The 27,959-nt window shown below is 37.2% G+C and overlaps 1 protein-coding gene across 14 annotated transcripts in view; it reads right to left on the bottom strand.

Annotated features, from left to right (window-relative positions):
• The window catches only part of TCF4 (transcription factor 4), a 348,000-nt gene that overhangs the window by 41,467 nt on the left and 278,574 nt on the right, over nt 1-27,959 (bottom strand). For all 14 annotated transcript variants that reach the window (XM_012745438.3, XM_012745444.3, XM_012745439.3 and 11 more), the window contains 3 exons: nt 13,651-13,756; nt 9,976-10,109; nt 4,155-4,287 (listed from right to left, as the gene is read on the bottom strand). In XM_012745438.3, coding sequence (XP_012600892.1) covers nt 4,155-4,287; nt 9,976-10,109; nt 13,651-13,756 — 373 coding nt within the window. The remainder of the gene's footprint in view (nt 1-4,154; nt 4,288-9,975; nt 10,110-13,650; nt 13,757-27,959) is intronic.

The raw sequence follows: 27,959 nt of genomic DNA, 5'->3' as shown, positions 1-27,959 counted from the left end.
AATACAAAGTGAATATTATGTGACTACTCTAATAATAAAATTACTGTGAAACCAAGTCCTCAAGGGGAAAAGGACATAATGTTTCTACGAGAAAAGCCACACACTAAAATGCATCATGTCATACAAACATGTCATTAGAAGTGAAAGTTGTAAACCGGATTAATTCATGAACCAGATAGATATTCCAGGGTAATCTTTAGCATATGCTGTATTAAATCAATCTCGCTAGTCTGTTCCTTCAACACTGTTTGGTTTGAGGTTTAAAAACATGGGAAATACCATGTATTAGAAAGCAGGCCAGTTAAAGACTAATAAAACAATAATAGTTATTATAACCATTATGCTAGTTATATGCCCAATTCCCTCTGAGGGGAGGGGAGGAGGTGTAGCCTCCAGTCACAGGAGGTCACATCCTGTGAATGTATACGGATGGTATCTCCCACAGGGGGAGGCTGAGGCACTGTCATCCTTGAGTAGTCTCAGTGGACTGTGCTATATTAGGAGGTCCTCTTCTTTCTTCTGACCAGGAAGAACTATTGGATATCATTGCAAGTAGGGAGGAAATATGGGACAGCAAAATGTATGTGGCTACTATCTTACAGTCATTTCTATTCTTGACAGCTGGTATCTAATAAAGTACGTGACACTTCCTCCTCTGTACGCATGCTTAGACGCAGAGGCACTTAACTGTACTGCTTTTGAGATATACCCAGCAGCCATGAAAGAGTTTTAGGAATCCACTAGAAGGGCACCGATATTGCTAACTGCCAAAGCCTCCAACAGTTTCTCTCCTTCACTGTGTGCTCCACCCGCTGAACAACTATGAGTCCATGCTGTGTCCCATACATTACATCCGTATACTTCTAGGGTGCTTAAGAGACCCTCTCAATCTAGAAATGTCTAATCTAATCCCCAGAGTTTGTTGGCAAGCCTTGAGAAGAAAGTGTGGACTAGATGCCATGAATAAAACATTTATTCTACAATTCTGAAAATTAGTAGATGAATGTGTTATTTTTTTTTAAAAAATCCCTCATTAATGTAATCTGAAGAAGCTTTATCCTTTCTAAGGGCCTCTCAAAAAATGATACTCTGTATTACAGGGCAAAAGAAAACAAAACAAGAAATGGTCACTCCCCCAAGCCAAACTAACAAACCTCATGGAGCATCTTCCATCTTCGAGATGCAGAGGACAGGGCAAGAAGGGGAGCATGTTCACAGAGAGCAGACCTTCTGCGAGCGCTAGAGCTAATGTCTCACCCCGCAGGAAGTGTGTTCTTCTAGCATTAGTTCAGGACAACTGCTGACCACCAGGAAGACATTATAATATGATCCTGAGACACAGGCATCGGTCTTCTTCTGAACTGAAAAAAGCAGCTTCCTAAGATATCACCGCCATGTATGAAAGGACTGTACTGCCTTGCAACTTTCCACCAAGGAAACTTGGAAAATGTGATGTCCATGTGTTAGTGCTTGAATCCCATTCTTACGGCATTAGTATTGCTTACAGTCATTTTCTACAGAATCGTGCGTAATCTCAAACATGTGTCAGGCTATGTGTTCCCTATTTACCAATTATTTAATTAGCTCTGTTTGTTCTTTGAGATACAGGCAACGTAATATTTCTTTATTTCCTGCATTTCAGAATGAGTGAGTATATGCCAAATATTTTCAAAAGTCTACAGATGTATCCTATTAATCCATACTGTTTGTTAGGGAAGTATCAGTAACATCAGAAGAGAGAGCTTCTCTTCTTGTTAAACAGACACGCTGCCTTTGCTGACTTCCACCACACTCGGGAAAACCAAACCGAAGCCTAAGAGAATTAAAGTGCAAAGAAGCATGAGCCACTTGGACGCTATGCAATAGTAAGACTTATTATTACCATGCTTAAACTTTCCTCTGCGTTTTCACTTAAGCGACTGAAGGACATATTCTTTTAAAGGAGAGCATTCTAGAATGTTCTCTCTTAAAGTAATATCTGTATTTTATGCAAATTAATAAAGGTCTGCTCCCCACAAAAGCTGAATTATCATGTCTACTTACTTCCTGAAAGATTATGAAGCTTTTTTACATTCTGCTGGTGGATTTTGACAAGTACACCCATTATTGTGAAATAAATAACTGATGCTATACATTTCTTAAAAAGCCTTTTTCTGGGTTCCAAAAAGCTTATACTCTTCTATTTTTAAAGTATAGCTTCTTTATTATTGTCTAGACCCTTCCACAGGGCCCTGTGGTCTATAAAGTTAGTCCATCCTTAGTGTGTGGCTGAACCCTTAGCATACTTCACTCTGCCCAGAACAAATGAGTAGATTTCTCCTGTTCATCTGCAACACGACCAGCTTAAACCAAGCAAACCTCGTTCCCAATGAGACTCGTGGCTATGCTGCTCACAGCTCATGAATTTTGATTACCCCATATCCTGATACCTCCTTCTTTCCAACTCACAGTGCCTCTCTCCCAGGAAGACTGTTTTGCAAATCAATCGACAAGACTTTTTTTCAAACAGTGCCTAAGTATGTTTTCCTCAATTCAACATTTTGCTCCACCTTCATACCTTCCTAAAAAAAGAAAATTACTCAAACCACAAGTAGACAGGAAATCTGCCATGTAAGAGGATGAATGACCGGTCATCCTTCTTTCTAACCAGACCTCATGACAGCAGAAAGGGGCTTTCCATTTGCCAAACCACACTGAAGTGAAATATGCTTTTCTCACTCTTTCAGTTCTGCACTGCTTTCTTTCTTCTTGTTTTTCAAATTGCCCAAAAGTGCCTTGATAGCGAACCAAACTTCCCCATGTGACCTCTGTCCATAGCTCTCCAAGGTCAAACTGATGTAACACATTTGTAGAAGCTCGGTTCGCAAAAGTTACAAAAATGGAAACTCTCTCCTCAATTTGCTTCTTAGTGAGACATGGCAGTGGAGGGGCTGTGAGATGGCTCATCTCAAGTGTGAAATATATTATTGAATAAGCAGGGAGGGTATTATCAAGGCAGAAATTACATCTGCAACATTTCAAAACACATCTCTTCTCCTTCATCAAAAATGTTCCCACATAAGTGATTCACACCACTTCCCGAAGTCCTATAGGCTCTCTAAGGAGAAAAAAACACTGCAGAGAGCTAAGGGGAATCAACAGTAGCATTATTCTGACACACGATCTTCTCTCAAAGACACCCTGAGTGTTCTCCCCACTGGCCCTCTGGGAGAGATGTTCGGGCCAACCAAAGATGGGTCTGAACTAGAACGAGAGGAAGTGGTGTCCAGTGAAGTCTGAGGCTGGAATGAGGCCCTGGTGCATTACGCCATGTTGCTCATTGGAATGCCAAGGTTGCCAAGGCTGATTCAAAAGCCGGTAGCTGCCTCCCCACCCACCCCAACTCTTTCCTCCAGGAGCAGCTTTACATCCTGCCTAGCCCTTCCCTCAAGGGGAGAGTGCTGGCCAGGCAACCACGTGTCCTGGGGAGAGTAGCACGATATGACGTCACAGAAAATGAGAGGATGGTGGCTCAGTTCACGGCAGCAGCATTATTCTTAGGCCTTAACTCACTAGTACATTTCCTCGGGGAAAAAAGCAACAAACGACTTCTGGCCCATCGTGCCCAGGCATCTCCCCTCTCTTAAGTGAGCAAATACTTCTTCCACTCTGAGGGGCTCCACAGTGCCACATTCTCTAGAAGGTCAAACTTATCTAGTTATTAACAGTCACCTGAGAATTTCACATAAACGAGTCTTCAGAAGACAGGGGCACACCATAGTTAAGAGCTCAGGACAATGACTGGAATTTGAGAAGTGGTCAATAACTACTATTATGCATTATTTTGCCCCCACCTCACTAATCTTCGATGGCTCATCTTAGGAAAAGTTCACTTTGTTCACTATCTTTTGAGTGTGAGGAGCAAGGCTGTTTTGGTCTATTTAAACCCTTATTTAATCCAATGACTCCCAAGGGACAAAGCAGCCAAATTTCAGTTTCTTGCGACCAAAAAAGTGATTACCGGGAAGCCAGTGATTATTTCTCTCTGCTTCATTTGTTTGTTCGATGATTATTTATTGTCAATCGCTGTCTGGTTTTGAGGGGGAAAGGAGGTCCTTCATTATGAAAGCCTGACACTGACTATTGGCATCAGAATCGGCATTTCCGTGACTCACCCATTATACTGTCTGTCCCGTTGGCAGGAGGCGTACAGGAAGAGGTGCTGTAATGGTTTGTACCACTACGATGGAAAGTGGACATCGGAGGAAGACTGGAATTGATGTCTGCTGAGGAGTGTGATGGATAGCTCTAAAGCAAGAAGCAGAAAAAGGAGGCCATATTCAATCATAAGGTATTTAGTGAGTTAGTTTTCAAATACTTCTTTCAGAACTCTCCATTTTGCAATGGACACAGCTCTTAGAATTTCCAAATAGCAAAGAATACATCTTGCTTAGATTTGACAGCTCTCATTTTTCAAATAATAAAATACATAGATACACAATTGGTTTGAGTTTGCATCACATGTGGGGGAGTATAATGACAACATAGGCCACCGAAATGGTCACAATCTCTACATCTACAAATTACTGCTTAAAATCCTTTCGGAGATTTTAGCAACCTAAAATCCCATTCCTACTGTTATTATTATTATTATTATTTGGATTGCCTATTGATCAAGTGGAAAAGATTCCACTGTCTAATGAATAAAACGTTATGAACCACAGGGCTTACAGTACACTTCATCCTGACCTCCTGGACACTAAATGGCCAAGAGTAACCAATCTCAAACCTTCTTCCTGCCAAACTCGATTACCTTTCTGAACCCCAGAAACAAGAACGAAATGGTAAATAAAAAATTTAAAAAGCGCTAACGATTAACTATCTCTCTAACACATCAAGGCTACGTAAAGCCTAAAATTAATGACTATCTTGAATTAAAATTAGAACCTCAATGAACTGAGAATGGCTTATTTTGATTTATGTTCTTTCCTTATTTGTTCTCCCCATTAGCAGTTCACTGTACAGCTGACTATGAAATTATTGAGTTTAAGACTTACCTCTGAGTTCCATTATTATATCAGTTGTCCAAATAAGCTACATTTCTTGGGGCATATCCCAGTGCTTATAAGGTGACAAATTAGTTGCTATCTATTCATTCTACATATCTCCTTGGGAATAAGCAGGTCACTAAAAGGGACGCAGTGATTTGCAAGGATACACTGAGCTATTTTCCTTTACATGATAAAAAGGAGCTTCAAAAGTTGTTCTCACAGGCATTTGAATGTGTTACAGTTACGTAAACGAAAAATATTACACTAAAATATACTTTTCCTTCATATGTAATATATTACTGGGCTATATAGATCTTTATTTTATCATTACTGAAGATATTGTTAAAATTGTTTAATTTAAAATTAAAGATCGACTATGATGCTGATAGTAATGGGTACTTAAAGCCCAAGCATTTGCTTCTCAAGGAGTGAAACCTCAGTTCCTTGGGTGTTGCCCTATTCATTTTCTGAGACCCATCTTCAGTTCTACCTCTTCCTTGAAGATTCCCTTACCACTTCCAACTCTTCCACGCTCTTTTCTCTCTGGGTCCCGAAGCACTTCTTACATTTTACACTGTGCCATTTAACAATTATATGCTGTCTTTCATTTTTTGCTCTTTCAAGCACATTTCGGCCTATGTTGTAAACTCTTTAAGGGAGGAGAATAGAGTTCACAGCTCTGCATCCCACAACATGTGGCTGAATCCTAAACATATAATTGCACTATATGCTCAATGAACAACTAGTTATCAGTTAGAGTTTAATAAGTAGTAGACTGAACTATGACTTACGTGAAAGACACCTAAATAGTCTAGGAAATGAATCTATATCTCAGAGCTAAGTCTGTCGATAACAGGTGGATGTCTTAGAACATATTACCTCTGCATGCCAAAAATAGACCAACTTAAAAAAATTCCATTGAAAAAGTTGAGATGATGCCCTTAAATCTTTCCAAGGTCCCAAAAATGCCTTACAATTTTTTAAATTTTAGGAACCTCTTTCCTTGACCACAAAATTCCTTATACCACCTGTTAAACTCATGTCTACTTGCCACTTAAAGAATACCAATATCCCAAGAAGTTCATGCAATTTTCTCTGAAGAATGGGATGGTCCATTCCATGGCACAACCAATCTGAAAGACTGGATAAGTCATGGAACACCACACTGAGGAGAGCAGGGACAAAGATATTTCTCTCTAGAGCTAAACACTATAATACAGTAGAAAAATAGAAACAAAATGTGGAAAAAGAAAAAGGGGGGACAAAAGACATAGTTTGATTTCACTTCTACACAGTCCTATTGGTTTCCAAAGAATAGACAAACTCCATATCAGTCCGAAGTATGCAAAAAAAAGAAAATTGTAAAAAATATTTAAATAACTATAATCATCAGAAGATGAGAGAGAAACAATAATCGCATCAATGAGAATTTTTGGACTCTTAACTTTATGCAAAATGGATAGTAATTCAGGATTTGACAAAGGGCTAATACTGAGTTCACAGAATAAAAAGAAAAACTAATCCCCGTAAGTTCTAGTGGGGAAACCAATGTAATCCACGTAAATCAGTATTTTTAGAGACTCAGAGAAAATTAGATGCTGAATGAAATTAATGAGATTTATAACTAGATTATTTTACAACAAAAAGTATCTTGAAAACTACTGTCACTCAGAGACATAATAAATACACCTCAGAGAATACTGGTGTTATGGCAATAATGTCTCTTTTAGAGCATTTAGAGATCAACCATAAGAGGTCCTCTTAGTCTCTCACTCCAGTTATTACTGTCTGTCCTGCTTGCTACAAAGCGACAAGGGTGACAAGAGTGTGACAAAGTGGTGTGGCTTTACATGCCCAGTATTTGTTTATTTTAATTATGATACCCAATGGTAGTGTATAGAGGGTCTATTTACAAAGTAAGTGTTGGAAATATTTCTATAGGTGATGTTTTTATTTGACCTGCGTGTTGATAATTTAAAGATTAGAAAAATATATTAACTGGTAGCACATACTACCAACATAAGAATAAAATAATGCTTTGGGTGAAGGCAGAATTTCACAACCTTGGTACTATCATCTTTTGTGCCAGATAATCCTTTACTGTGTAGGCTCTCCTGTGCACGAGAGTCTGTTTACCAGCAACCCTGGCCTCTAAACACTAGATTCCAGTAGCTTCTACCCCCTACTTGTGCCAACAAAAATGTCTCCAGACGTTGCCAGATGTTCACTGAAGGGCGAAATCCCCACTCCCCAGTTGAGAATTACCAGAGTAAAAGTGTATGTTGTGAAAAATAAAAGACAAGAGAACTTCCTTTATACTAAAATTCCAGATTCCTAAGGCTATTTCATTCCATCATGCCTAAATCATGCCAGACAGTGAGGACTCTATCCTATTTTTAAAAAGAACTCTGCCAACTCATTCTGTACTTAAATCTTCTACAACAACCCATTCCAAAGCTTAACCCCAACTCCATTCATCTGAGCGATTTTGTGTGTGTGTCTGTAACACAGTAGTGATTAGCTGCGGGATTCTATTGCAGACACTGACATTGCAAAGGGGATTTAAAGACTTAAAATTGGTGACCTGACAGTCACTGCTGAAATATGTGGATCTTAAGCTTTATAATTATACATTTTATTATAACAGGGCTTTAAGTGATGAAGGCGATGATGTTTCTAAAATGTTTTACCTTTAGAGATAATACTAACTTGGCCAAATGATACCCAAAATAATCCAGGAAAAGCTCTTCTTTTTCAAACGATCTCTTTGTTCAGTATGGGACTAACAAAATGCTATGAACTAAAATTGTCAGGCACTATCATTATTTTCAAGTGAAAGGACACCAACTGCTACTGTATATTCAAACTATTTCCAATCAGTGTCAGATTCTTAAAAGTCACTCTGTGAAAGATTTTCAGATGGTTAAATACTGAAATTACAATAGTAACTAGATCTAATAATTCCATAGTTTCACTATTAGTGGGAAAATTCAACAATATACATTACCAGAGAGAGCTTATTCGCCTTTAAAACAAAAATCCTACTCTGAAATTTGCTAACTGATCATAAGAAGACTAAAAATCCTGTGCACAAAAAAAGACTTCTGATCTAGTCTATTGGGTTACTACTTCAAAATGATCTTTCTCCTTGGTTGGTAATATTGTTTTGCTTCAGCAAAACTTTTTCTAAAAGGAATGTAGTTGGTTTCCATTTTGAAATTATACTTTTTGTGCATCAAAGCACATTTTGAAGATACTTCCCATGCAGTAGACTTGATTGGGATAAAATCAAATCACCTAACTCAAAATTCTAGACAATGGTAAGAAAAGAAAGAAAGAAATATAGGAAGAAAGAAAAAAAATCAAATAAAAAATAAAAAAAGAAAAATGAACATCCAAGAGACAACTGAAATTCTAATATGTTACTACAGTGCCAAGTATTTTTATTTGTAATTAAAACTTCCCATGCTTATAGGACACATGTAATTTTGATTATGTGTTCTTAGAGAAATGGAAAATGATGGTGGAGAAATAAAAATATTAGCCAAAAGAAATTCTAGTATGATAATAATTGAAAATTCTCTAAGCTTTCACTCTAGTATCTTCAAGTAGGAGGTGGGAGAAGAGGAAATTTGAAAGTAAGTCATCTGCTATTTTCTGAAAATGTGCTGAAATTTGAGATATTTGGGATTCATACATTAGAACTTGGGAGATGATATAAAAAGGCCAATTCCATCCCTACTATTTGCCTCTCAGGAATGTATAGGCTAATTGACCACAAAGTATCTCCATTACTAGGACCAACTAAATAGGTACATTTCAAGATGTCAGAAATCTTATCTTCTGGAATTTTTTTGGTTTTCAGAGTAGGATATATGACATATCTGTATGTCTACAGACTATATCTGTAGTGGTTGAGCAGAAGAGTGGGAACACCACAAAAATCCAGAATTATTTCCTTCATTGGAACAGAGAAAGAAACATAAATGCTGACAGAGAAGAAAAAGTGGCAAATTGCAAGGTGTAGAGATATAAGTACCACTAAGGGTCACCGGATTTGCCATAACCACTTTGTATATGTAGGATTTGAGGTTCACAGATCTTTTAAGCTACATTATTGCTCAAGGGATACAAGTCTCATCCTACCTGCATCCTAAACCTAACTCATGATCTAGACTCTTTTCTCCATTTAATGACAGACTTAAATTCATCAGGGGATCTGGGCAGTGGTAGAATTTAAGGCTTAGAAAAAAGACAGCAACGTTGCTTCTTTCAGAACAAAGAGACATACTAGGACAGATGTGTAGGTGATGAACAGAGTGGAAATTTTTAGTAGTGAAACATGTAACATTCTAACACCCAGCAGTTTTTGCAATAAGTGAGGCAAAACAGAATATCAGTGGCAGATTGGGCTATGAATCAGAGTTAAAATACGAAAAATTGGAAATCTGATCTGTGCAGAAACCCCATGGTTGCTCTTACTGATGGGAGCATACAGAAAATATAAACTCTTTCCTTTGGGTATGTCATACAGGTCAAGGCGAAATGGAAGTGTTTACGTGTGATGTGTATAACCTACTACCACTCTGCCCTCCGTAGTCCTTCAGACAGCAACAAAATGACAAGGCACCGCTCTAGCTGAAATTCTGCAACTTAAATACAGTGTGTATTTATGAAGCAAAGCAAGCTGTCACTGTGATAAAGAAAGCACAGAGCAAAACACAATAAACAAATGAACAAGGACAAAGAGGATCTGGAAGGGTTTACAAAGGTGATTTGATCCTGTTATGCCTCTGATCAAAGAAACAATACAACTGTAAGAATAATGGGTGTGTGCCATTTTTGCATTTATTTGCAGAATCCTGGTGTGCCTGCATGCAAAGACAGAGGGAGAGATTTCATAAACTAGCTGTGTTATTCCCGTCACCATGCAAGTCTGTCTTACCAAACGTTCGTGTGGATGCAGGCTGCAGTAGCTGCTAGACTGTGGAATATGAGAAGAATTGCCCAACATTCCTCCATAGCCAGGCTGATTCATCCCACTGGAGGAACTCCAAGGGTCACTGCTGTGATGGCCATCTGTAAAGGACAAAGAAAACCATGACTTTTCTGAGGTATTCAGCCTTGCCCTTATAGAATAGGGTTTTTTCATATACTTGAAAATGACTGCCTGTTGTGTATTCATCTTTGTCTTGGTTAGCTGATTACATCAGAAGACAGTCATCATTATTTCTTCCCAAGTGGCACTATACTGTCCAGCAAATATAAACATTTAACAAAGTTAAAGGATTCTTCGTAAAAAGTCAATTGGAAAAGAACAACAGAGCATGTTGCTACACAGAACTATGTCGAGTCAGCATGGCAATTCCTGCTAAAGAAAACATTTCTTAATAAGTCTTCTGACCTTTTTTTTTTTTTTCCTATGAAAACCAACGAAGAAGTCAAAATGTTCCTAAACTTTGAGGTGAAAATAAAGTACTTAAGACATTAGAGAGTTGGCAAGTGTGCAAGGTTTGAAAACATATAAAGAAATTAGTAACATCTCAGAATTAAAGTGTTAGATATCATTTTTGTAAAATATGCACTGTAATTAAAATTGGAATTAGAATTAAATTATGGTGTGTATGGAAGAGAAGTCTCAGATGTATTGTTCTAGGTTATTTTATTTTTATTGTTTGGCACATAGGAATATAACTATCTTCAACCTTCAGTAGTAATTCAAGGAGTACATGCATATCGCAAGGTGGACATCATGCTAAAGATAATTTTGAGAGCCTCTGGATTTTATAAAATTATTTATCAGTTAAAAAGAGGTTTAAAATTATATGGAACTTATATGAAGTTATCTTTTTATATGATATTAACCTTTTGTTAACACCATATTAAAAACATTCCTACACATTTTTTTTCATTTTCTGGGCCTACTAGCCTAGAGGTTATTATTAGGGATTGCTATTGTTTGTTTGTTTGTTTTTTAATCAAGCCTAGGAGGAAAGACAATCTATATTACTGCTGAATTCATTCATTTTCCCCTTCTTTCAATAGTTTAATAAAAATTATTGAGTGCTGGATATATACCAGACCATCAGCTAAGTGTTAAGTGTATAGCAAGTATTGCTTTCTTGAAAATGAGATTATCTTCACCATAACATTTATTTAATAAAGGTCTTTTGAAAATTTAGAGGATAGGAAAGTGCAATCTGACACTGTATTTCTTGCAGCTCTTTTTCACTGGGTGTTTTAAATCCAGAAGTTAGAGTTTCATAATAGGCAGAATAGTCTATAGATTTCTTTCTTTAAGAACTATTGCAAGCAAAATCATGTCTGTAATTCTGAAAACTTTAGAATTCTAACTAGAAGATGGAAATGTAAGTTAAAAATAAGAGGCCACAGTATTGAATTTAAAATATGCCCCAGACAGTCTCTGAATATCTTTCACCTTAACTGCATATTCTTTCCAGTCCTGAATTCTCAGGGACCATGTACCCCTCTACTGAAGAAAGCTGATGTGAAATATGATCAATGATGTCATTGTTTCTGTGGTCATAATGTGAAAACACAGGATTTTTTAAAAAGTTATTATTCATATACTTTAGCTTTAGTCCTTAGATTATAGAAGTTTAAATGTCACCTTAAATTCAAATACAAAGTTCAAGATCACTAACGTCTTAAATAGATGGCACATGTGACAAATAGATTGAGAATATGTATCATTGAATAAGAGTCTCCTAAAACATTCTGACAACGTGATACACTGCGTGGCAATACATTTAGGATTGTTAACACAGAACACTCTACTCGATGCAGACTTATAAAAATACATATTTTACATAAATTATGCTTTTCACAGTAAATTAATATTTATCACATCTCATGATCTTGGCATAATGTTGTTTTGAAAGAATAGAATTAGACGTGTGCAAATTAATTGTGCTCATCATAAATGTCAACTCAATTTTTTTTTTTTTTGCTTTTTGGGTATTCATATGCAGAAAAACAAATTTGTTCCCCATATTTTGTGTGGTCTGTTAGGGAAAGGAGCCTACTGTTTTAATCTACCTGGCCTCTCCTACAACCTGCAAAATTCAAGAAAGTCACTTTCCCAGGAAGAAAGAAGAAATTTATCCTTCTGTTGATTTTCTCAATCAAAATCTCTTTTGAGCGACCCATCTTTGAGGTTGACAACCTCTGTAAGCACCTGTAGGACAATCTCTCCTACTGCTCACAAAAAAAGGGGGAGGGGCGCTGATGCCAAGGTAGCTACTGTTTACAGCTGAAGGTGATATGCCTTTTATCGTGGCACAAAATGCACCCAAGTGACACAGCCTGCTGCGCTCCTAGTTACACCCAGGACGGGTCACAAAGATAAAGGATCCCTGCGAACATGAGCTCCATTATTGTGTGGAACAAATTCTCTCTATTCCCGAGGGACCCATTTGATTCAATGTTATAGATTTTCCATGGAATTTCACATGTGAACTAACAACCTGAAAGAGCTAACTAACATGCTGAATGGAGAGAAGATAAATCTCTTTTAATCAGAATGATTTTCAGTGTGTCCACTACGATCTAAGCGAGATACCAGGCAGCTCCCTTGGTACTCTCTGCCCCAAGTGACCTCTTCTTCCTGTGACATGGACCCTCCAGGAGTAGCATAAAGAAGGAAATCCCACGGCATGTTGCCAGGGAATACACAAATAAGGTTTTCACACTCAGGGGGGGAAAAAAAAAGAGTGAAAGTTCTGTGCACAGGAGTTCTTGCTAAATTCCACATCTAAATTCAGGGTATTAACTTGGTAACAAGATCATCACATTTGAAGAATAAGTGCCATAGGAATGTCAGGGATGGAGCCCTTAGGGGCATCCTCCAAATGGTTCATTCTTAAAGTAGCTGCTGTCACTCCAAACATCTTGGTCTTTTCCAAGAAGCAGAAAGGGGTTATGTTATCAATGGCGAGATTAGAAACTCTGGTGGGGAGAGGGGAACATATCCATCTACACTTAATTAAACACACTGGACAATTAAAAAACATTACCTACTATGAAGCTGGAATGTTCCATATTTGCCCCCCCCCCAAAAAAAAAAACTGGGTCTTTTTACTCTAAACCCGTTAGCATTCTGGGATTGAGCTTTCACCAAGTAATATTTAGATGGGTTACTTTACCTTAAATGGGACCCTTGTTCTTATCTATAAATCAGTAAGTGGCTGAAAATTTTATATAAGGTTATATACATAAGGACAACTTGTTCCCTACTGGCTAAATCCAGGATGCTCAAAACATACACTGAGCTGAAACACTTCTAAACATACACATATTCTTCTTGGGGATGGTGAAGAGGCTGAAACCGTCGGTCATGAACAGAAAACCACCAGCAGCATCAGTTCTAAGTGATCAATCTAATCTTAACTTGTTATTGCTCAAGGGGGTTTAATTTTTTAAAAAAAGTCTTAGTACAGTTTCAATGAATTCATTCATTTTTCAGGAATTCAACTCCTGAGAAGTACATGACTTCCAAAATTGTACACTTATCTACTATTTTACTCCTTTTACCCCATATATGATATTAAATGGCCCAGGAAGACGGGGATTTTTTTCCTTAGAAGAAGAAGCATCTTACCTTGCATGAAGAAGGAGCTAGGGAAAGTGCTGGTTGCTGGTTTTGAGGAAGGGTAGCCTGGCGAGTCCCTATTGTAGTCGGCAGTGCTTGCTGATGGCGCGTAGACCTGAGGAAAAAGAACCAATTGAATTTCCCTTTCTGCACTGACCAAAGCATCTCAAGGTCCACTGAAGAAGCAGATACAAAATGCTAAATTTCTGTCATAACCAGTCTAAATCCGATCAATCCCTATAAATACTGGCCCTTTTAAAATACAGTAAAATAAAAAAAAAATTCTCAGTACATTTGTGTGAATAGGATATAACCAGGTATCATATTTTCCAGTCATAGACAAGAGTATTGCAAACAATGTCTAGTTGTAAATACACTACACAATACCCACAGGGTAGTCCTGTGAGGCAGAGCATTCTTTTTTCTTTTCTTAAACACGGATGAACCCATGAGTATATGTGAAAGGTAAAAATAGAAAGACATGCACTAAGCCTCTCCCAAAAGGTAGAGTAAAAATTCTACCTTTCAATTAAAAACTTCACTTTTACAGAGAGAGGAGAGAGAGAGAAAGAGAAAGAAGACATGAATGAACTATCCTAACCACAAAAAGTGATAAATATATCTTGGAATATTAAATTCCCATAGTGTCAGCTTTTTGCAGAGATGCATGAACAAGGCCATGAAAAGCCTGGATCTACGTAAGACCACCAACAATCAGGGTGTGCGCAGGAAGGGGAGGAGGGAGCCCTCCTTTTTAGTGCTTATTATATTTGTGTGTACAATAAACTTAAAAAGTGTGCCAAAAAACCTAATTCGCTTACATTCGTTTGCTAATACTCATGAGACTTGGGGAACCAGTTCTTTATAAAAATAGCCTGTGTATTTTCTTGTTTATGTTTCCTTTAAACAGAACAGCAGAGTAGAAAAGCATAAATTCATAAGGTAGAGTTTAACTTTAATTGGTTTTCACCCTTGCCTTTTCTGCTAAATATAAGTTTTTTTTTGTAATCCCCATTTTCTTGTGCTCTCAAAGTTCCTCTCTCCAGATGGTCAGAAAGACTGAAACACTGTCATCCTCTTGATGAAAATGGATACTTTCCTGCCTCCATTTTGAAGCAGGCAGCGGCTCACAAAATTGGCAGGGAGCCTACAGTGATATTCACAGGTCACAGTAAAAGGAGAAGAAATGCACCAATAAAAAGGCAAGTGCAGGGTTACCAAAAAATAACTCCCATTTTTTTTTTTTGCAGTACATATAGAATAAACACCCTAAGAAAAATTACATAATTGCCCTCAGAACACCATGAATCATAAACTAAACCTTAACACAAGGCTTAGGATTGCACAAAGGACAGGTCCACAGAGACAGATGCACACACATCCATACATCAAATAAATCCTACACACGCCCCAATGGTGCCCTTGAAAATTGGGAGGTCCTTGAGCTTAAACAAAATAAAAACAAACCAGAAAAGCCCATTCACACTTTAGAAAATAAGGATTCTCCTTAAGTCACTGACGGATATATAAGCCCTACATTTCAAAGGACTTTATTTTGTAGTTTTCAGCACATTTTGTATGTATAAACAGTGACTTGCTTCTATTTCCACAGAGCTTACAATAAGGGGGAAAAACAATGTTTTGAGGATTCTTAAGGAACTGAGAATAAAACTTAGTCCAGGAATCTAAAAAACAAGTTACCTAAGTTCTGTTAACAAAACTCAGAATTTTCTTGAGGACTACACAACTAACAGTTTGGGAAATACTGTTAAATATATTTAGAGAAGATTTTGAGAGTATATTGAAAAGATGAAAGAAAATTCACCTTCTAAGAAAAGGAGAAATTGAAAATTAACAGAATGGGCACAATACAATTATAATATATTTACACTCTATTAACCTGAGAGCTATTTGGCCAGTCAGTATTAATACACACTAAATGTGGTATATATTATTCCCACACTTCAGAAACCAATCTATGTTTACTATAAAACTAAAAATAATCTCCGACCCATATTATTAAATCGCCTTATGTTTTAAAACAATTGAAATCAAGTCTTCTAATATATAGTTTAATTTTAATTCCATATTCTATTGTATTATCCTCAAAAATGTATATTATTATGTCAACATCATTTGAGGACATTTTTCAAGGTTCATCTTTTTTTTTTTCTAATTTGGGTAGAATTACTTGACATTTCTTTTGAAAAATAAGGAAAAATCTTTGGTTAACTCTGGCTATTTACAAGGAGGCTGCTTTTACTATGAACAGTGATCAAACTCAAATATCTAAGGATAAGATCACTGATCCCAAATTCATCAATACTGTTTGCATGGTAAAGAATACCTACAGAGTTAAAAAGGTTTTAGGATATGTTACACCATGCAATTACTACTTTTCAGCTATTGTAGCCAATTGAAGACTCTTCAGATAAGATGAAAGTCTTTGTTAACAGGAAATGGACCACTGTTTACAGTTTTTTAAGGCAATTTGGGTACATTTTGTAAATTTTCTTTATGTAGTGATTACAGATCAGGTACAATGTCATAGCCTTTCCATTTATACACTCTATCTTTGTTACCTCATCTCAAAAATTATTTTTTAAGGTGAGTGCTCTGTATTTTTATTTATATAAATAAATATTGCATAGAACTATACTTTTTAAAAGTAGAAGGAATCAACAAATTTACTTAGTTCAACCGCCCAACAAACATTCTAAACATAAGAAAATTCAATAATGGAGCTATTAAAGCAACATTACTCTTTATTTTTCACCATTTGATAGGTACTTTTTTTAAAAAATTATAAGATGATATTTATGAAAACACTGTGACCATAGTGTTCATACTTCAGTTTATCTTTAATATTTTAATGTTTAATAACTTGGATGATCAGCAAGTTGCTTCATTATTTTTACTTAGTCAACTATTTTGTCAATTTTTCAATCAAAAGTCTTCAAAATATGGGTTTGAATAAGTTTTAATGACATTAAATTCTGTAAGAATAAGAAGAGCTCACATTCCTTTTGTTTTCATTATTATCATCCTAGGCATGCAGAAAGCTCAATAACATAATTATTAAATAAAATAACTTTATTTGATTAATAAAATAATAAAATCCTGGATCTCTTCCAAGCATTGGAGTTATTTTTAATGATAAACACCAGAAAATCGATCCAATCTAAAACAAAAATCCCAAACTCTAGTACAATGTATTTAAGTGACCCCCAACAATGAAACTGAGGAAAATCTAATGGGAATCAAAAATCCACACTTAAATTTTTCTCCAATAGGTGGGTTAGATCAAGGTAATTGCTGGCAGTCTGATTCTTCCCACAAGAGTAACAAAAGAAGTGTGAAATTTTTATTGCCAGATTGGAAATAGGAATGCTTGAAGCTCATAGGCCACATTTCTTTTCCTAAATTATTTTTTGAGTATAAAAGCTTCATGGAAAACTAACACCACGGTATATTTAATATTCAAAGTTATCACCATTATCTTTTCTCTTATAATGCCAAATTTAACACAAATCATACATACAGAAACTCTTGAGTTTAACAAAGCTCTCTAGATAACACTAAACCTTGAACCAACAAAAGTAAAAAAAGTTCTCATTTTGTAGATTTAATTTTTTTTTGTAGTTTGAGAAGTACCACTATGCTGTATTAGCTGTTCCATTTAATGCTCCCAACTATCCTTCCTGTAGTCGAAGTAAAAAACAGTGTGATGAGTTCTAAACAAAACCTCTGCCTATCAGAATAGAAGAAAACCAAGCCAGCACACACAAACCAAAAAACAAAATGAAGGGGGTATGCCTTCTACCTTTTTCCTTTTGACACTCTCATTTTTATTGGTCTTGGCATATCAGTTTCACTTAGAGAGATTTTAAAACAACAATAATTACCATTTGTTTAGGGCCTCTTGTGGAATGGCTTTTGTGGTAGAAGTTCCACATACATCATTTCTAATCTTCATAGTGATCACACAAGGTAGATACTGTTAATACCGTATCATCCCTATTTCACAAAGCTGAAGTATTATAGAGAGGTCAAATGTATTGGCCCAAACCATCTTGGGTCTGACAGCTAGTTCCACCATTTATTACCTAGGCAACTTGGGATCTAGTACATTTAACTTTCTTTGGATTCCTACCCGTAAAATGGAAATGATGATGCCTGCTATGCAAAGTTCTATGAAAATTAAGTGGTATAATAATACATGTAAAGCAACTACAATGGAACCTCGCAAATATTAAGCAAGCAACAAACCGCAAGCATTAGTGTCGATGCCATGCCGCCATTGTTTTTATTATCTGGACAAACTTAACTCAGGAAGGTTAAGCTATGCTTCCATGTTACAAGTTTTTCCAGAGGTAAAGCAAGGATTTGAATTGGTCATCAACGTCTGCGTTCCTTCCATTAAAAAGCAATTGCTTGCTCTTAAAAGGCAAAAGACTTAGTAAAGAAAAGATATTTTTAACCATCATCATGAGGCTATGCCCTGTTTATAGAAACAGTCTTTTGGGGTCTGACAAATACCTTATAAGAAAATAAAACCTCATACGGCATGTTTATGGTGAAATCAGGTGTGTGTGAAGTAACCTGTTTCCTGAAGTGGGAACCTCAACTCTGAGGGCATCAAGAGAAGTGACTTCATATCATGTATCATGATATGAAGTGTCACTAATTGGGGCTGGGTGACAGCCACTTGATTGCACAGCAGACATTTACTATTCCTTCATATTCCGTGATTCTATAAATACCATGGGAATATCTCATTTCCAAAGAGAAGCAGTTCAGAATAATTGAAACAGTATAACTGAGGCTCAGTCCCTTAAAGAGAGTCACAGGATGCTCCATGATAGGAAGAAAACAGCAAAGTAGAATCATGCCACAGATGCTTGAAGGCTGGCTAGGCTCACTCAGTAGCTCAGACCTTGGGAGATTTCACACATATTTTCAACGGTGACAGTGAAACACTCCAATGCCAATACCATGTGCCACTACTGGTGTCCACAGACCTAGGCTGTGTAGGTGATGCATTTACTACCCAGGCAACTGAGTTGGGCCCTCAACTCTGACAATATTTTTTGAAGGACATGGGTCTCAGTAAGAAAAAAGAATGGATGAGAAGCAGTGATACTTCCACATTCAGAAGAGTGAAGACAGACACTGTCATTGTTCTTCAGGGCCAAGTTAAAGGCACTGTTAGCTGATCCATAAAGCAAGGGGAGGATGTACTTCGAAGAGACAGCCTCCGGATAATACGTAAACAGAGTTGGCAGGATAGCAGAAATGACCCAGCTCTGGGAGTCAGACCAATTCGGTTCCAATCCCAGGTGTCACAATTAATTGTGAAGACTGTAACAAAGCAACGTATCTCTCAGAGCCTCAGTTTCCTTATTTGTCAAATGGGCCTGTTCTTAGTTGCGAGGATTAGAGATAATACACATCAAGCATAATTCCTAATCTGCCACGGCACTGAATAAGTGGTATTATTATTTATTTATTGTCAGAGCTACTCATTTTAACAAGGTGCTGTCCAGTGTGGTAGCCATTAGTGATACATGGTGATATGAATTAAACCTTAACGAAAATTAAATAAAATTAAATACTCAGTCGCAGTAGCCATAGGAATATGCCCAGTAGCCACATGCAGCACTGGTTACCAAACTAGACATCACCAATATATGAACAGTAACTTTCCCACCACTGCAAAAAGGTATGCTGGACAGCGCTAGTGTGCTGTCCCACGCTTGCCCACGAGGAGTCCCACCGGGCCGTGCTTGCCACTTACTGGTAGGGCAGCTGACACAGCAAGGCTAGCTGGCTAATTTAAGACTTGCTGAGAAAGCAGGAACTCTTCTGCTGGGCTAGTGGGAAAGGCATGTTCTATCAAGGTATCCTTAGGTACATGGTGTACAATTGGTGCTCAATAAATGTTGATTCTATTAAATGGTAGAACACTGTGGTTTAGTTTTATTCATTACTTTTAGGGTCCCATGCACTATTACATATCTCTTAAAGTCCCTTTTTATAACCATCTGTCAAAATGCTTGCAAGTCGTGCCAAGTGACACACCATGGAAGAATATCTGTGACTATAGGTTTCTGGATATGTAGGAAGTAGAAGAAAGAAACTCTTAAACTGCAATTTAGTCCTTGGCCCCTAATGCTTCTGAGAAAAGAATTACAGTTAGACATGATGTGATCACTTTTTATGGATAATAAAAGCTGAACAGATTTTTAGCTCTTTCTGTCCTGGGTTAACGTTACCGGTGATCGGGTGCCTCTCTCGTGTACACTCTGTTTTTATTATTAGTTTAAAAATTTTTTTTCATCACTTCTTTACTGATGCTCTTTTTTCTTTCATGCTACTTCTACACCTGCTGCTCTCTGTCCTGCCTCTTGGCATCATTTATTTTTAAAGCTCAAATGATTTCAAGTTCATTTTGCAAAGGAGCAAAAAGAAGAGGTGACTGGACTTATCTTGGGGCCTGGACAGAGCGCACGCTCCTAACTTCTCAACCAGTTCTCTTGGCATTCTCTGAAGTCCTTCCTGACTCCCTTACTTAAAGATTCTAATGGGCAGCAAAACGGCATGAAAGGTAAGTACACAGATTCAAGTAGCAGAGTTGGGCTAACGCATTGTAAGGCTAGAGGCCGTTAAGCACACGCTGAAAGGCATAGAACAGTCCAAGTAAACAAGCCAAGAGTGCAAACAATCAAAAGCCAAAAACCCAAACAAACCACAGGAACAAAGACCATCACCTGATGTATTCTCAGTATATATTATCACGTCAAGGAATATTTACTAATAGAAGAAGAATCCTCCTTCACTTCCAAGTGATGGTTAAAAGCCAGCCTGCATTATTATCACATAGTAAGTAGAAAATATGTCTAGAGGTAACACATAATGTCTGCGGTGTATTCAGAAATAGAGGGGTATTTATTAGAAATGGGAAAATTTCATAGGTGAAAGCTGTTGAAATTGTGAAGTTGTTATTCCCATCTAAACCACTTGAAGTTTTTAAAGAAATTAAACAGATAGTTCCAAATGCCCTAAAACAATTCACAGTAAGAACAGTTTTATTTTCCTAACTGTCTTTATTGGTAGTCTAAAAAAAGAGACTATTTAACAACTGTCTAAACATGTAAAATGTAACATTCATATGTGTGGTGCTTGTATTTTATTTCTACTAACTGAGCAATGACCCATGTTCACTCCACTAGGTCGCATCACAAAAATACGATGTATTTAATACATGAAAAAGAATATGGATATATCTCCCCCAAAAGAAATTCCCTGAGCATGTTAATATATTTAGAACACAAATCTCTTTGAACACACATCCATACACCGCACCCCCCAAAAATTACATATACTTTTCTCCCCTTCTAAATATCAGCTGAGTCTGGATTATTCATTTGTGAGTAAACTAAACCTGAAGCTAAATCCTATAAGTGAATTTCAGCCAAGAGATATTTTTGTTTTCCTTCTCACCCACCAAATTTCCTGTTCTGTGTTAAAAAGGAGCAAAATTGTAAGAATTTGAATCCCTTTCCTTGTTTGTGTCTTTATCGATCAAATTACAGGACAGAAAAATATCAAAAAGATCTGGAAAGAGGTAAGAGGAAGGAGAGAGTGAGGCCTGAGTGATCCCCAAACGAGCAGCAGCTGCCTGAGCAGGCAGGGCTGGACAGACTGCAGCCCTGCGCTCCCCACCAGCGCACTCAGCCTGCAGCAGGCTCAGTGAAGAGACAGCGGAAAAGTGAGCTGCACCGATTATATACAAGTGCCTGCCTCTGCATGCAAAGCACACCGACAATTACGAGAAACCAGGTGTTCTTTAGGGCCCGGCAGCTCTATCTTGTTCTTTCTTTCTTTTTCAAATAAAAAAGCAACGATATCCCTCCTAGGATGTTCATATAGCTGGCTGCAGTATATTTTTCAAATCTCTAAATCAAATTTCAAACTCTAAATAAAAATGAGTCTTTGTAGCTTTTGACATGCATAGAAATTTACAAGGGAGAAATAAAAAGAAAACCTTGCTTCAGTTAAAACAAAAAAACCATTTAAGATAGAACCACTAATAATTATATGACAATAATATTACAACTTAAAGCTACATAATGGTTCATCATTTTGGAAGTATTTTCGATATTATCATTGCAACCCCGAGACATCAAACCTGCCACGAGAGATGTGGGCAGGTTCACTCTGCTGTGATATCATAGTTATGTTATCACAGATATAGAACATTGGAGATTTAAAGCTGTTTTCACATATTATCCTACTGAATCCCTACAGCTATCCCAGAGAGGTATGCATACGATTAACTAATGAGAAACAAGGAAAAGAAGCAATGTATTATGGTATCATTGCTTAACACGCTCCACAACTGGAAGAGGACCTGGTCCCAATGCCTGCTGTGCCCCACATTCTTGTCACACTTGGCAGGACAATCTGATGACAATGATAAGAACAGCTAACAGTTTACTTAGGATATGCCAGATACTGTTCCAGCCAAATTGTAACACATACTCATTTTGTTTTTACGCTAACCCTATAGAGTTTCATTGTCATCCCAATTTTACAGCTAAGGAATCTGAGTCACAGAGAGAGGTTAAGTGACTTGCTTAAAGTCACACAGCTAATGAAGTAGCAAAACTGAGATTCGAAACCATGTAGTCTTGTTTCAGAGTTTGAGTTTTAAACAGTATCTCTCGATAGCTAAAAATCCTCTCCCGGGTGTTCATGGACTCCTACCAAATCCCAACTTTGTAGAGCCCTGGGTCCCAGATATTGCCTGGCCACTTAGCAGCCCAGGGCCTGAGAATGCTCTTTTGCCCAAAGAGAAGAACACAGGATCATCTCAGGCAGGGGAGCACAAAGGATGTTCTTGTGTGCTACTACTAGAAGCAGGACCATTCATCTGTCTTCCACACACGAAATTGAGCGAAGTAGTAGCAGGTATTAATACACTTGTTTAATAGTACTGGAGACAGAGTGAGGTTAAATAATCTGCTGAGAGTTACACTGGGGTTTAGCTGTGAAACCAGACCCACTACTAAATACCAGCACACCAAACTGATTGAAAACCACCATATTATTACCCAGAGTATTAAGCGAAGTGTGAATATAGTCTTGTCTTTGTGTACTAGCCTCTGGCTCCAAATATTTCTTTTTATTTTTACACCTGCATTTCTCTTGCTCTTGGCACTGATGGAGCAGACACTGTATGTTTGCTATTACTTTCAACGTAGTGTATCAGAGAAATGCCCACTGCCAACATTATGAGTACCTTGGCCCTAGCTGAGAGTGCCTTAAACTGATTAAGTTACACCTGGCTAAAGATCTCTTGAAACACTTAATTGCATAAAATTTGGTCCAGGTGAAACCTGACTTCTTCCTGGTTACATTCCTTATGTTACTTATTCACATGGGAATTGGCTTCACCACCAGGCTCAAGATTGGCACAGATAAAAGACTACGGGTGGTAAGCATATCACAACACCTAAGTTGTTTTCAAACTTTTATTTATTGAATGCTCATCAGAAATCCAAGGTAATGTTAAGGAGAATCTGATATAGTGTTTCAATTAATCATTATTATTTCTGGTTATCTTAAATCTTAAACAGATGTAACTAAATTATTTATATTTCTAGTTATACCTATCATATCAAATTCATGGTTATTAGTTATGTCTAACAGACCACTTCCCATCTCAACATTTTTCCTCTCTTGGCAAAGAATTGTTTGCCTTTTTTTTTTTTTTTTAAGATGATGACTGTTTCATTAGGAGGTATTGGAACATCAAAATAGTTTTGGTTATGTCTGCAATAAATAGCTTTGTGACCTCTGAAGGCATTGTTTATTAATTAAATGAGGGCAGCATGTCTTCTGGACGAAAACAAATTCTATGACTCCATTATAAAGACAGAAAATAATGTTAGGTTAGGGTTAGGGTTAGTTGAGTGTCGTTTCTTCTATACCCTGAATGCAAGGATGGCCAATTGCAGAAACAATAAGGTTAAAAGGAGTATTATGAAAAAAATGTGCAGGTGTGCTGGGGCTTGTGTGTGTGTGTGTGTGTGTGTGTGTGTGTGTCTGTGTGTGTGTGTGTAGTACCTGGCACAGAATAGGCTCAATAGTTACTAAGTGCATGCATGCATGAATGAATAAACACGCCACACACAAGATACACGTCAAACTAAGAATAACATCATAACATAGAGAAAGATAAACATTCATTGGTTCTGCCAGAATAGATTTCAGTGCATTTCACTTCTCAATGTGTTTAGGGCTGAACTTTCTTTAGGCTGTAGAGGCAATTACCTATAATGGTCCACCTTTAAGGATTCTAAGAGCACCATTACCCAATCCATTTCCCTCTGAACCCCAGTCTACAGGTTGAAGCTTAAAGCTGACATCTTTCATCGGGTGTTAATAGGTGTGCTTTGTAAAAAAGAGATTTAAGCTCAAATAAGTTTGGGTACTATTGGGGTAAACAAATTAATTTCACTGCTGCAGAATTTAGTCCAGGTACATTACCACGAGGGGTATAAGCCTATATCCCCAGAAAAGTTTCCATGGTCACAAACCCATTTTCAACACATCTCCAATCACCACCCCCCTATCTTTGGGAAATTCTGTTATAGTTACTAATTATTACACCTCAATGTAATGAGGTCTCAGATCTTTTCCCAAGAAGCAGTTTTTAGAAAGAACTTTTAGAAACCAGAGAAGGTATCAGAGTACTGAGAGAGCATTAAAATAAGGGAAAGCCACACAAAAGAAAAATGCTAAGTCATTTTAGTGTTTGACCTTGAGCAATCCTAAAGGTGCTTTTACTTCTCCAGTCCCAGGTTTCTACAGTGCTATGTTTGTACCTAAAAGCACAGCCAACCAGTGAGCCATTGTTCCTAAGTACCTCTTTCTTTCCCAGGAAGCAAGCGGGATCAGGGAGAAAACTGTGCGAGACAAAAGCAGAAAGTTACATTTTGAAGAGCAGAGACACAAGCAAGAATGAAAAGACAGCAAGCCCCAAGATCTTAACCGATATTGAAAAGATAAGAATACTCAAAGAAACAATTCGCAAAAGGGTATATGATATGTACTTCTCTAGATATACTCTTTGACCTTGAACTTAACTGCATTAAAGGAAATTTGGCAAAATTCTATGATTAAGCATTATAAAGAGTTCATTATCTTCATAGTAGTTTAAATCATAAAGACTTACTGCTTCCATTATCTCTCCAAGTGGTTAACCATTCCTCCCATTTATGCTTTAGGAAACAGAAGACCTAGAGGATTAAGTGCCTTCCTTTCCCATGAGTCACATGACTGTAGGAGGACAGCAGAGGGGCTGTATACTAAGTCTTTTCACTCCAAATCCCAGGTGAGAAGTGTTAGCACTTTATCAGAATACCCTCACACATCACCTATGGTCTAAGGAATCTGCAGGTCAAATTTTTCATATTTGTAAATGATATTTACTAATGCTAAGTAGAGCCATAAACGAACTCTTTGCTGTGCTTTGAAGCATCAAACTTAACTCTGGGTGCTTCAAACAGATGCCTTCATCTTCTGCTTACCAAGAGAATTGTCATGAACAGTGAGTTTCCAATCTGGTAAGGTTTTGAACAGAAATTGCTGCCATGGTACACTGTAACATTGTTACCCCATCTTCTCTTTTACAAAGCTGAAAAAAGTACGAATTATCTTTTTTCTGTCAAAACATATGGCCCTAACTACTTTCAACTGAAAACAAAAGCATGAAATAATTACCAAATGTATGACTCTGTGGCACAGATTGAAATGAAAAAAATAAGTATGCAAATTGTCAACATCTATGTCCAATCAGCTGCCTCTCTGTTACCCATTCAAATGCCCGCCCCCTCCTCCATGCCCAAGGCAAACTTTTAGGTAAAATCAACCAGCAATATTTCACTGATTTAATGCAGAGCAGAACTCCTACCTACACAAGGCTAGATGCTTTGGTGTGTTTGGCACACTATAGTAAAAATTAAAAAAATTAGAAGAGCAGAATTTTCATTAGGAGCTAGTTGGGGAATTTAAGATGTACAACAAACAACCAGAAAATGTATGAAAGTGAATAGTCTTTGGCACAAACTGCATATGCAAAAGAAATGCAAAGGGACTTACCCCATTAGAATAGGGTTATTAAAACAAAACTTCTTAAAGGAGGTGAGGGATTAATCTAAAAGGGTGATAATGCTCCTAAAACGGGACTATGCAACAGAAGAACAAGTAATCCAAAATAATCAGTTCATGTCTTCAGGCAAATTTAAAAAATATAATAAAGTTGGTTTTCTCTAATATTTAAATTATAGATATTTTTTCATTTGACCTAATTTTTCTTAATTTTAAAGATACATAATTTAAAGATCTGTTATTGGCTACCTCAAATATTTTTTTTGGAATAAGGAGGGTATAAATAAATGTAAACAACAGCAATTTCTTTAACAATGAGAATTATAGTTAAGAATGGCTCGTTGATCTTTTTCTAAGAAATGGAAACTTTGGTAACGAAATTGTTTTGTTCAATAATTTTCAATTATCAGAGGCAGAAATGTAAAATCCAGATTGTTTAATATTAAGGAATGAGTTTTAAAGTCTCAATGTTGATGAAATTAAATTGAAATATCTTTACAAGAAGAGGAACACAGCAGTTGTACATAATAAAAGGCTCAGAATTTATTTCTGTCTTTTTCTTTTTTCTTCCTTGAGAAATTAGTATCTAGTGAGAACTTAAGAGAAATACATAGAAAGGTTAAAAGAAGCAAGGGATGTTTTCTTTTTCCTGATAAAGAAAAATGTATCAAAATAGACAGTTCTCTTATTACATAATAGGAAACATTAGGTCCTGTTTCTGGAACTTGCTAATCTCTAGATAGATATTAATAGCTATATAAGTGGATGTATGTGTGTAGAGCGAACATGTGTTTATGCATGTTTCTGTATATGATACCACTAAAATTAAAGGTATATAAAACATAGCAGCAGGGAGGTAGGAAGGAACTGCTTAATGGGTACAGAGTTTCCTTTTGGGATGACGAAAATGTTTTGGAACTAGACAGACAGGACGATTGCACAACACCGTGACTGTATCAAATGACCACTGAATTATTCACTTCAAAATTATTAATTTTATGTTATGTGAATTTCACCTCAATTAAAAAAACAAAAATAACATAGAGTAGTGGGCCCTTCATTTATGTGTTGTCCTTCAGAAAAGATACTGGTGAGGACCCGTCTGTAGAGACGTGGAAATCCAGTAGTAGGGAAGACAGATGATGGGCCATATTTCTTAAGCACTAAGTCTTGTCATCAGTCACTAGATGGAAAATTTAGGTAAATAATGTAGCTATTATTAGGAGAGGAGGCTGCCTTTCCACTGAAATAAAAACTGCTCACCAAGGTCACTCATGGTCTCTTTGTTGGCAAACTCAATGTTCTTTATTCTACCAAGGAAAGGAACTGATGATTTTCCCTCATTGCCGAAATGTTTTAAGGAAGCCAACCAGCTATAGATAACAGTCCCTAATTAGCTCCAAAGAGCAGGAGACATCTTTGTAGATTTGGTTCTATCGCTACTGAAGTGATCACAGGCAGCCCAGTTAAACTATCTCTCAGTCTTATGATACTCATTTGGAAAATATAGATCATAACATTTGCCACTGTAACAATATAATACACTGAGAAAAAAACTTTGAAAACACAGGGGCCATAAAGTATCTAATGTATAGCATGTCCAGAACCCTAATGATGCTGAAAATATTTTCTTTATGATGGTGATAAGCCTCAGTTTTCTTCAACTGAAAACTTTCTAATACATGGATAACCTGTTCAGCAATTTTCTAGCAAGTCCAAACAGGAATACGTACTAGTAGCGCAATGTGGAGAGGAACACAGACCAAACAACTTTCCGGAAAGAATGAGTTCAGTGGCCGGGCGCGGTGGCTCACACCTGTCATCCTAACACTCTGGGAGGCTGAGGCGGGCGGACTGCTCCAGGTCAGAAGTTTGAAACCAGCCTGAGCAAGAGCAAGACCCCGTCTCTACTATAAATAGAAAGAAATTAATTGGCCAACTAATATATACAGAAAAAATTAGCTGGGCATAGTGGCACATGCCCGTAGTCCCAGCTACTTGGGAGGCTGAGGCAGGAGGATTGCTTGAGCCCAGGAGGATTGCTTGAGTTTGAGGTTGCTGTGAGCTAGGCTGACACCACGGCACTCGCTCTAGCCTGAGCAATAAAGAGAGACTCTGTCTCCAAAAAAAAAAAAAGAATG

This window comes from Microcebus murinus, chromosome 17, assembly GCF_040939455.1.
Source record: "Microcebus murinus isolate Inina chromosome 17, M.murinus_Inina_mat1.0, whole genome shotgun sequence".
NCBI lineage: Eukaryota > Metazoa > Chordata > Mammalia > Primates > Cheirogaleidae > Microcebus > Microcebus murinus.
The sequence above is the reverse complement of the archived record's forward strand: the minus strand, read 5'-3'. Positions and strand labels throughout refer to the sequence as shown.